This window comes from Pundamilia nyererei, unplaced genomic scaffold (assembly GCF_000239375.1).
Source record: "Pundamilia nyererei isolate P.nyererei 1_Seehausen unplaced genomic scaffold, PunNye1.0 scaffold00628, whole genome shotgun sequence".
Classification (NCBI taxonomy): domain Eukaryota; kingdom Metazoa; phylum Chordata; class Actinopteri; order Cichliformes; family Cichlidae; genus Pundamilia; species Pundamilia nyererei.
Window position 1 is genome coordinate 27873 of NW_005188029.1, and position 12057 is coordinate 39929.

The 12057-nt window shown below is 41.1% G+C and overlaps 1 protein-coding gene across 2 annotated transcripts; it reads left to right on the forward strand.

The window, feature by feature from the left end:
* The first annotated feature begins 499 nt into the window (after positions 1 to 499).
* LOC102196627 (TSC22 domain family protein 1-like) lies at positions 500 to 8835 on the forward strand. 2 transcript variants are annotated; one of them, XM_005754690.2, is made up of 3 exons: positions 500 to 615; positions 5264 to 5315; positions 6928 to 8835. In XM_005754690.2, the coding sequence occupies exons 1-3, from the start codon at positions 515 to 517 to the stop codon at positions 7174 to 7176; spliced, it is 402 nt and encodes a 133-aa protein (XP_005754747.1). In that variant the 5' UTR covers positions 500 to 514; the 3' UTR covers positions 7177 to 8835. The 2 variants fall into 2 exon arrangements, with proteins under 2 accessions (XP_005754747.1, XP_005754746.1); XM_005754689.2 differs by lacking the exon at positions 500 to 615 and adding an exon at positions 4685 to 5069.
* Positions 8836 to 12057: the final 3222 nt, after the last annotated feature.

A 12057-nucleotide genomic window follows, 5' to 3' on the forward strand; every position in this document is an offset into this window, starting at 1 on the left:
GATAGGCTATTACAGAAAAGATGAAAGGGAGACGAGGTGTAGAGCAAAGGGAGTGATTTAAAGACAGCCAGGAGAGTTCTTATGGGGGGTGCGTGGTCAAAAGTGGCTCATCCTATTGGACGGATCACCCTGATCTCTGCTGACAGTTTACATAACAACAGAAGAGGAGGTGACGTGACTCCTTACGCAGTGACATCACTGCCCACCCTCCTATGCTTTTGCTCCACGTACCCAATCATCTCAGCCTCTACTTGTAATTCAGGCCTAGTTAGGAGGCAAATCAGGAGGACGTAACACACTAAGGTGCACTCCTGTTGTGTACGCGCACACACTCCTCTCCTAGTCTCTGCTGCTGGTCAGACGCCCCTATGTGAAGCTCCCACAGCTGAAGGGAGTGAGGGGGTCGGGCCCAAAGGACATAGGTCAGGAGGACAGAGGAGGGGGTGCGGTTGTAGTGTTGGTGGCAGTGGTGTTTGTTTTGGGGACACTTTGGTGGGGAAGTGGGTTTGCATCAATGAGAGACAAGGGGCTGGCCAGGGCAGGAGCAGCAGAGCAGGACAGGGACGGAATGGCCCTGAAGCTGCTCTTCTGGGAGCTGGAGAAGCATCTGAAGAGGTAACGATAGCTGTGGTTTTGTCACATTGTCAGAGGACTTGCAGCGGCTAGGTGGGGTTAAATCCAGGCGGATGGCAGCGGGGCTGTGCGGTGATGTGTCTGTGTGCTGTTTTTGATCTTGTGGTGCAGTTTCCAGTATAAACGTGCATCAGCGTGTGAATGTGTTTCCCACTTCTACCTGCAGCAAAGGCCGCTTAAACTCCAGCTGCCAGTTTGTTCAGTGACAATGCGGGCTTGCTTCTACATGTGCACGTTCCCCTCGACTGTGAGAGCACGAGGGCGTGACTGGCTGTAGCTGCTTTGTCTTTGTCATTTTTCCCTCCAGTCCAAACTGTCAGTGATAAGCACTGTGTTAAAGTCACTCTAATGAGCCACTCAACACGACCAGACCCCAATAAAATATTTGCATAACAATCTTTTTTAGTAGATAAATTGCCTTACTTTTTATAGTGGGCGTGCAGCCCCCTCACCTCCCCATTGTTTTCTTTTTATAAGCAGATATCACCGCAGCATGTGATGATGCTTCTTTGGATGTGAAGTGTGCTAAAGGGGGGAAAGCAGAAGTAACTGGAGATGTTATTTTTCCGACTTCTCTAAAATCACTAGATCCTATCAAAGTTCCTTCATCAGAGCCACCACAGTCAATGCCGGAGCCAGAGGAAGTGAAACACAAAGATATTAGCAGGCCACAGGCCTTGTCGTCCTCCTCCTCCCCAGAGAGGGGTCTGATCTCCAACCCTCAACACTCCCTTGTTTAAACACGGCTATTTTTTTTAATGAATATCCCAGCCAGGGACTGATATAACCCAACTAAAGTGCTTAAAAGGTGCAGATTGTTCCAAGCTCTGATTACAGTCTCTTACATGCGTGCAGTCAGTCAATGAAATTCAAACCGAAAACCACAACACGAATGCCAGGACAGTAACGGCTTCTTTTTTTCATGCTTTGTTTCCAGTAAATTTACTTCCTTTATTTTATGTCTACTCCTCCATACCGTAAAAATCACACGGTTAAATAATCTAATTGACCATTTAAGGAAAATATTGATCCTATTGGAGAGGTTTGTGCTTTTGTAGTGATCTGAAATATAATTATCACAGTATGGTGGTTTTTCTTTTGTTTTGTTTTTTTTGTTAATTTATTACTGCATAACATTTTAGTTTTCCAAGGTGGAATATTAAAAAAGAAACTAAATATTTACATTTGAAATTGAGAAATTTCTATTTTGCTTTTTCTTTTTTTTCTTTTTCTTTTTTAAAGGAAAAAAAAATCCATGATCATATATATAGATGATGATGATGATGATGTATAGAGGGTTAATTTGAGAGTCATTGCCATTTTTTCCCACTAATCTTGTTCCACCAGTGCTGAAAGCAAATAATGGTTAATTAATTTATAATTTAAAAAAGTAAATCTGGGGGCTGGACAAAAATAAATAACTCCTTAATTAATGAGATAAGATGTCAGCTCTGCAGTTTTCCTATGCCTCATTTAATGTTTTGTTTTACTCGTAATAGTAGTAGTATTACACAGTTGTAATTGATATGTTTCAGGTAGAGTTGCTTTATTAATTTAAACTGGAATAATATATATTTAATGTGATTACACATTGTATTTCCCAATAATTACATAAAAAATGTTTTTAAAAAAAAAGTCAAACCATCCAGTTGTTTAAATGAAATTAGAACAAAATTAATCAGGAAACTATGGAAGTTTGTTTCCACCACTGGAAAAAAAAAAACCCTAAACAAATTCAAAACAAAACAAAACAAAGAAATAAGTCAAAATTTTAAGACAATGACCTGAAATCTTGACTTGGCTCTATGAAGAAAAATAAATGAGAAAATCTGTGGCAGCAACAAACAGCAAAGTGCCGAATTTGGGTTAACACCCATTCGTTTCTGTTTAATGATTAACAGTTAATGAAATTCAGTGCTGAGCTTTCCTCCAGCTGAATCGTTGTTCTGGCAAAAGAAGAGCAGGAGGGAGTTTATAAATAATCTGCAACAACGCCTCCTCGCTAACAAAGAAGAGAGGGTGGTCCAGTGTGACTGTACAGCAGAGTGCATCCACATATCAAACAGGCCTGGAGAGGAGAAAAAGCTGCTGCACTGTTTGGTATGAAACATGAAAACCACTCGGCAGACTTTCAGGCTTTGTGTTTATATTTATCTTTGACATCTGGCCAGTGCCAAGGTTGGCTTTTACCTGCTTTTAGGGTCAACTCCTGGTCAGTTTGATAACAGTTGCTCAAAGCCCATGGTAGTGCCAGTAATGCATTCAGATGTATGAGTGGCTTTAACACACGACTTACACCCAATAGGGGGCGACATTGTTTTACAGAACAGCTTCTGAAGGTTTGCCATACCTGCATTACATTTTTATCCTGTGTATGATGTGAGAAAGCAAAAAAAGGCTTGTTGTGTCTGAACAGCTGCCCTGTTGTGTGACCCTCTTTTAGCGGTGGCAAACATAAGGCTCCGGTGCAAGAATCTGCCCACTAGTGACTCCAATCTGTCCCACTGGTCAGTTTTGGAAAATGTGAAGAAGGGGCATAAATCTTAGATCTTTAACTGTATTTTTACAACTTTTGCAGCTTTTACTACTGAGAAAGACCTTCCCCATGGTCAGTCATACTACACGAAAGCAAATAAAGTACATAAATAACAACTAAGTAAATAAACAAGTAGATGATGAAAAGTTTTTGCTTTTTCTCTACACTTTTGTTTTTCACTAAAATTTTCATCTATTGTAAAAATGCATGGGTTTTTTCAGTTTTTTATTATTTTATGTATTTTATGATCACAGGACAGTCTGCACAATAAGCTAACAGAAACTTTACTGTCATTTTAAAATATTTATTTCCTTCAGTTTAAGCCAAGAGTCATGCTGACACACTTCTGCCATTAAATATAACAGTGTTTCTTTATCATGTAGAAAAACTAAGTTGAACTGGTCAAGTTACATTTACTAAAATGATTTTGTGAACTTGGAAAACTAACAAAAATAAAACAAAATATGGAGGAAATACTCGTTTTAGTATTTGTTAGTCTGGTTAAAAAAAATGTTACAACTTGCCTGATGATTGACAAACATGATTAATAACAATTTGGACGTCTGCTTTACTGAGTCAACTGCTTTCAAGAAGTTTGTTTTTATTGTAATATTTGTGCTGATTTTCCTCAAACTTGCGTGGGACATATTTCTTCCATACAATAAGAAGTCACAATCAGTCAAAGTGAAATAAAAAATAAAAGCTAATTAGAAAACACAACTGTAATAACTCTTGAGGTGTGACAGGTAAAACAGGAATGTTCTTGTTTTATTTAGTGAGCCACCTACAGCCCAGTTTGATATCAATGGGAGCCGGACCAGTAACAAAAAAAGAAAAGAAAAAAGAACTATCAGTGTACAAACATTCAATTACACATTTAATCTCCAAGATATCTCAATGTAAGATAAAGTAGTGCAGTTTAAACATCACGCCCCAGTTTTTTAATATGATAAAAAAAATTCTGCTTGAGTAAATAGGAGACATAAGTCAGCGTGACTCTGGGCTTATATTGTAAGATATGGGTAAAATTACAGAAAAGGTTCTGATGGACTTTTTTTTTTTTAATTATAAAACACAAGGTTTTTGTTTTAAAGGGACAGAAAAATGTCCCATCTACATTTCTACTGTAGATGGTGGGGAATGCAGTAATTTTCTGTCATTATGTTTTTTAATATATTAAGTAATTACTCTTTCGTAGCATAAATAGCCATGGGGGAGGTCTTTATCAGCAAGAAGCTGTAAAAAAAACAACAAAACAAAAAACATTAAAAGTCCAAATATGCCTGTCCTACTTCACGTTATCCAAAACCATCCGTTAGTCCGTATTGGAGTCTTTGTCGGGCCGATTCTGGGTCCCCGGGCCTCATGTTTGACACCCCCTGAGATAGCTTAAAAATATATATATACATATACATATGTATGTATGTATGTGTGTGTATATATATGTGTGTATATATGTGTGTCGCATATATTGTTATAAGCAGCTTCCTCTCCGCCAATCAGGCGCCAGCCAGCCGCATGTGTTATGCAAATGAGCTATCTCGTCCTCCAATCAGCGGGCTGCTGGAGCTGTTTTCCCGCATGCATCAGGGAGAGAGGGAGCGGAGCTGCAGCCCGCCGCTTACAGTCTTTGTGTGCTCTCTCCCGGCCGGTCGCCCGGAGAGCTGTGGCAGCACCCGGCTCTCAATAATGCGCTGTTTTTTCTACTTTTATACCGCCGGAGTCCAACTTTGTACACACGATGCGTCGCCTGCGGGGCTTTTAATGGACGGGATAGCATGAGCTCCCAGTGCTACCCGGTGGCAATGGACCTTGGCGTTTGTCAACTGAGGAATTTCTCGATTTCGTTTCTGTCCTCTGCGCTTGGGAAGGAGAGTGCATCAGTCAGGGTTGACAATAGGTAAATGTCAGCACTCTGTCTTTGAGGCTGTAAGCAGAAAATTAGAAGGGGGGGAAGGTGCCTTTGCAGACTTCTTAAAATCCCTCTCAGCGCTGTCTTTAAGGGGAGAAGGAGAAAAACAACAGCCGCAGTGGTCACAGCTAATGTTGCATCATCATCATCATCAAACAGGTTTTCCTCTCTCTGTCTTGCAGCTCCTCGGGTGCAAGTGTGGTGGCCATCGACAACAAGATCGAGCAAGCAATGGTAGGTGACACTTTGTACCCCTTTAAAAAATGTATTTATTTTTAAACCATCTGCAGTATGCTTTCTGCACGTAATTGCAGCCCTGTGGTGTTATGTAACCCGAGCACCTACAGCGGTAAACTGTGCCCCTCCTGCCTTTTTATTTTCGCGTTTTCTTGCACTGCATGCAGTGTAGTGAGCACAGAGCGCTGGAAACTGGAAAGAGCTTTCTAGAAATTAAGATGCAGATGCGTCGGAAGGGTTTTTTTTTTTTGTTTTGTTTTTTGCGCACTAGGGCACCTGCGGGTTTGCGGGGAAGCTTTCTGCTCTGTCGCGATTTGTCCCGATGACCCTCGAGCTCTCTGGTAGCTCAGTTTGAGTCGGGCTAAGGATTCACACGCCGCCCCCACCCCCTCCCCCCCAAATACATCTACATACGCCCCTTCTCTCTCTAGTTTCCAAGTGTTGCTAGGCAAGCAGGAGCCTCCCCTCCGCGCGGTATAAATAACTCGGCCGCTGATTGGCTCCTCCCACTCCGGTGCAGGAACATTTTGTTCCCTAGTTGCTACATATCAGGGCAGGGGGGAGGAGGAAGGAGGGTCCACCAAGGATGCTCAGATTATTAAACCCAAATCCCCCTTCAGCTCTGTTCTGCCTTCATCATCACCGTCATCGTCGTCATGGGAATAATCTGTGAAGCTGTTTCTGCAGGAGTTCATGTCACCCTTGTTTTCCTCGTGCTGCTGAGACAGCTGGCATGCCCCTGCAAGGCTCATGCTAATTTAGCCTTTGCTGTGTTACCCATTTCCCCCAGCAGCCTGTCAATGTCTGCTTGTTTTTATTCTGCAGAAATTACTCAAATTACATTTGTGCATTGTGCATTGCAAGTGCATTGTGCAAGCTTGCCGACTAACCCTTTTGCTTATAAAAAGTCTTAAATATTGAACAAAACATGCATAAATATTTACCTCACAGTGATGTAAAGTAGAGGAAAATGGCGTTTAGTCATATTGGAAATGCCAAATCGTGGCAGGTGCACGGAGGAAAAACTTTGTAGTCTACTCATGGGTTTCTTCTTTTAGTATGTTTTATAAAATGTCAACAAAAATGCGAAACCTGACTGTAGGGGAAATCTAAATTTAACCATTTAAAGCCTGAAAAATAATTGCCAGAAAATTTGTTTATTGAACCTTATGACAGTTTATTTTCATTAATTATTCATTTAAATGTATGGATTTTAATTTGTCATATTTGCAAAAAAAAAATGGATGTAACAATCTATTGCTTCAAACTGTATTGTGCAAATTATTCAGCTTTTTTGGAGCCGTGCACCTCTGACACATCCATATCACACTGATGTAGACGTGTCAAACTGTGTAACACGTGATTTTGAAAGGGGTTAAGGAGCCTCAAATAGTACAGTTTGAGTTTTAATTTAGCTTAAAAACTACGATAATTGTTGCTAGCTTAGCTTTCTGTTGAACAACCAGCCAGTAAACATTCAATAATTTCACTTCTGACTGGAAATATAAAGTTGAAAGAAGCACATTTGTAATTGTTGTCGTCGTTGTGTAAGGAGCCCAGTGCCGCTGTATTATTTACTCATTCTTTATCCCCCACCCTCTTCCTCCAGGATCTGGTGAAGAGCCACCTGATGTACGCCGTGCGCGAGGAGGTGGAGGTGTTGAAGGAGCAGATCAAAGAGCTGATCGAGCGCAACACTCAGCTGGAGCAGGAGAACAATCTGCTCAAGACCCTGGCCAGCCCCGAGCAGATGGCTCAGTTCCAGGCTCAAGTCCAGACTGGTGGCTCCCCGACCGGCACCGCCCAACCTCCGGTCCCGGCTGGCCCCTCCACGCAGAGCTCCGGCACATCTGCGTAACCCAGACATTGGAGAGCCCTCTGACGATGAGAGACCGGGGGGATGGAAGAAAGAAGATGAGAAGGAGGAGGAGAAAGGAGTCTCGTCATACTGTGAACAGACTCTAGCATTAAGACTCTGCCAGTGCTTGGAGGAGCACACACTCGGGCTCAGCCGGAGGATGAACCACTCTCTTTTGTTGCACATTTTATTTAACTGACTTTGGAGTCACACCGATGTGTAATGTGTAAGTGTGTGTGCATCTGCGTGCGCGTCTTTGCCTCCTTTCTGACTTTTAACCACCCGCTTCAGACAATCCTCATTGTCATGCTGGTTGTTGTTGTAATCATCATCATGGTGACAACAACAATGTGGGGAAAGGGACAGAGCTAACAGGAACCGACCCTGCCGCCATCTTCAGGGCCGCTAAAAAAAAAAAAAAGAGGGCGGGAGGAGTTAACCAAGGGCCCGGCCAATCAAAGAAGCAGGCTCTTGTCAGTGCCGTTGAATACGTTGCGGTGTGACCCCCTCCCCACTGAAAACATGTGCCATCGTCCCCTACCCCGCCTTGCCGCACCCTGACTGTCCATCAGCGCACAGTGTTTTTTTGTTTTTTGTTTTTTTTTTTAATTCAACATCTTCCTGTTTTCCTGTTGCACTTTTTTTTCCCAAGCGGACTTTTAAAGGATGACAGAAGATTCATACAACCCACCCTCAATCCGGGAAAGTCCCAGATCTCTGAGGATCACCAGTCTTGACATTCTTCAAGGGGAGGATGGTCATAAAACCTATGAATTAAATATCAGCTGCTTCTCATTGTTCACTTTGAGAACTGAGTTTGAGGTCCACGTTGCCCACCCTTGACACCCCCTCCTTGTTCTTTCTCAGACAGCGCATTAAAGATTTATGCAGGGGATCAATGTTTTTTGGGGGTTTTTTTTAAGGAGGGCTGGGAGAAGCTTGTTTTGTCTGTCCTATTAATTTTGTTTTGGCTCTTGTTAATGTAATAATGTCCAAGTGATCTGTAAAAATAAATGGCAGGAAGGCAGTTCGATAGGACATGACTGTTTCTAGCTAGTGATCTTTGTATAGGTGAAAATTTTCCAGTTCAACTCTGCCAAGTGCCTGGTTTCCAACCATAGATACATATATAGAAGCCTTTTTTTTGTTGTTGTTGTTCTACTATTTTGTATATATATCTATGGTATGGCCAGGTTTTTCTCTGATCTACCTGTGATGTCATTACTCAGGGTGGCAACAGAAGAGGACCTTTTACCTCCACACTAAGATGCTGTCTCTCCTGTGGTGACACACGGCCTTGTACTGTATCTGCCGTTGCTTCAAACTCACTCGCTCAAATGTTCTGGACTCTTTAACCATTTGGAGACGTGTGTAGTTTTAGTTTTTTTTGTTTTGTTTTGTTTAAATAAATCTTAGCATATTTTTTTTTATTATTATTATTATTATTTTTTTGTACAGCCAAGTGTTTGAGTTGCTCAGTGCAACTGGAGCGCTGAACACAATAATGAGACATCTGGCTTAAAAAAAAAAAGAAAGAAAAGGAAAATGCCCAGCAGCAGAAGTATGTTGATGTTTTGTGCATGTTCCTCAGCCCATCACAAATGTGACGTTACAATTGCACTAGACAGTTGCACCTCAAATAAAAAAAGAAAAACATGACAAAACTGGGAATGTTTTTTTGTTTGTTTGTTTTAAGTCATAAATTTATCATATGTTTACATCTTTTCTCCTCTGGAAGCTGAAAAATTATAGGCATTATAGATTTAGTTAGAAAAATGGTAATTTATAAATATTTATGGCTTCCCAGTTTACAACATGAATGGCTGGCTCTGCCAAACCTCCGTGCGCATGCGCAAGTGAGTCTACTACGTAAATATTTATATATTACACGGGTGTCTCATTGGTTCCATATGGCCGAGCCTCCCCAACAGAACCTTATGGTCGGCCCGCCCATCCGCCCGATTCACATGGACATGCCCGCTAATTGCGAGAACGTGCAAAAGGGGAGCGAGCAGGAAAAATGTAGAACGACGGCTGAGGAGCCGAAGATGGCGAGTTTGACACTGAAACGTGTTACAACGGAGGTCCCGCCCCGTTTTTAGTGCATTATATTTAAACGGGTAAAATCAGCCGTTAGTTTCATTTTGCAGGGAAAGTTGAGACTTATAAAATGCTTGAACAGTATGAATGTGTAGTTTTGCGGGTAAAGATTAGCTGCCACAGTGCGTGATATATTTATTCAGAGCCAGAGATTTTAGAAGTAAGAAATCAGAAAAAGACGAACATAATTTCTCCTGTTCAATCAGGCCAAAGCCACACCCAGAATCATTAACGTGTGCAGCTGTGCAGTAAAACTGGTCATTAATATTTATGACAGTGCTTGTCAATGAAAGTCAATAAAATCACCTGTATTATTTATTAAAATAGAAGCATGCTCTGTTGACTTTTACTAATGGTGAGCTGTTTATATGTTAAGGTAAAGGTTTGATGGAAGGACATTAAAGTATAGGAAGTGCAAAACATAAGGTTAAAAGGAGCATCACTGAGAATTATGTGTAACCAAATGTTGCTGTTTAAGTGGGGCTACACAGCATCTTTATTCCTTGTCCCCCTGTCCCACTTCTTGAGACAATGTCCCACATTTTGACTGGGGCTCTGCAGAACATGCAGGTCCTTACAGTCCATCTGTGGCCTTTTTCCTGAAAGGCTAGATGGACTGTAGAGTGAAATGAAAATTATGCCTATCAATGAAAGTTACAAAGTGTGTGTCATAATTGGATAGAAATTGCTAAAATTAGTCAGATATGTCTCAAAAAAGCCAATCTATGGATATATCCCAACTGAAACCCCAAAACTGTTACTAGACAGAAAAGCATCTGAAATAACAGATAATACAGTATATGAAGACTATCGCATGCTAGCGTAAGAAGAATTTCTTTTTCTTTCTACCAAACCTTACTAGCTATGCATGGGATATATGGAACATAAAAACACATGTCTATACTATGATATTCAATTCTATACAATAGCATTCCATTTAGTGCTCATTTGAACCATCACATTTACAAATATATATGATTGTGGGATTTGCATGAAACATTTGTATATGCCATATAGATGTTGGCAATCACGGTGCCCTAGACAATGTTTATGCAAAGCTTCATCAAGATTGGAAAGAAAAGAAAAGTTGCATTTAAATATAAAACATCTGACTACCTCCCAGCATTATTAACGTGTCACACTTTGTCCCACACAAACACTGTGTTTAGTTTGTTGGGTTCTGGTCACCCTAACGAGAGGTTTACTGGTTGAACTGTAATATTTTAGTTTTACCAGCACTTATATTTAAAAAATTTTAATTATTTGGTTCAATTCACAATCTAAGCAAACACCATCCGTTCATGAAGGACATGAGTTGTGGCAGAAAGCTCGAGAATACCGAGGCTTAACCACGTCGCAGTGACTGACGTTTAATTTCAAAGCCTCATTTGAATCTCACAGTGGAGCAGCTCACTGAGCCTGCACGATATTTTTAGTAGCTTTTTCTAGGCTTCACTCTGCCTCCTGTGCCAGAGCCGACTCAATTTCCTCTGACTGCAGGGAGTCTAAAAGTCAACTTTTAGGTTTTTTTCAGTTATGTAAGTTAAAAACGACCTGCCTTGTGTGATATTCAATCAAATTAAACTGTTGGAGCCCATAATTTTATGGCCTATGTATAAATAACACCTGAGTACGACAGAGTACATCACTTTGGGGAGTCCTGGGTTAAAATCTAATCAGTAGTGGTCTTTGATCTAACATATACGTAACTAAAGGCTTCTGACCTGACCTCCTCAGATCAGTCTGATCTTAGATCCTGACCTCGTAATGACCATCTCTGGTGGATCAGACACAGAGTGGAGGCAGAGCTTCTGCTCCTGTGTCCAGATGGCACTTTCGCAAATCCCATTTCATTGACAAAAGGTGTTTTCTTCAGGCAGGCCAGACCCTGAGGACAGGATGTACAGCAAGCCTGAAGGATAACGTGCAGATTAATCTCCTCATCTAGTCTCCCATCTATTTTTGGTGATGTTCAGAGGTAGATATGGAGGGCACTTACTCACTTTTTTTGTGGTTGTTGTCATCCCAGGTCAGTGTTTACTGACAGGTACATATAAGCTAAAACTAATTCTCTGTGTATTCATGGCCTACTGTTTTCAGACATGCAAAGACCATTCTGCCCCACAAACGACCCCTGAAATCCTCTTTACACCCCCACAAGTGGACCTCCCCTGTGTTGTTGATGTATTCCTTATTGCTGAGAAAGCAGGTGTCCTGCTGGTTAAACCCTCAATGTCCAGACTGGCAAGAAGTAGGGCTCCACCTCCTCTAGACTTACCATTAAGACTCTATGTAGGGATTAACTCATCCAGAGTCCAGAATCAGAAATACACCTTGTGTTTGTACACACACAGAGAGAAAACCTGTTAACATGGTGAATGTGAAATCCCAAATATATAAGTTTTAAACCAGATTTTAGCTGAGCTACGATAAAAAATCCAAAGTAAATCATCTAAAAGAGATAAAAACTTTATATTTGTAAAGGGTTTCAGGCAACTTTTAAAGTCATTTTCTTGTTCTCCAGGCTTCTTGAAAGATATTCAAAGCTCTTCTTTGGATGTTTCTGCCTTTTGTTCTGTTCTCAGTCAACATGATTCCAAACTGCTTCAATAATGTTAAGGTCTGGGCTCTGGGGAGGCCGATCCATGACTGATAGAAAAACACAAAGTGGGGCACTATCCAGGTATGATTTTACTCCATTGGCAGTGCATTGGCAGTGTATTTTTTTGTGTTCATAATTCATCAGTTTTGAAACGACTAGCTGAAATGTAACCTAAAACT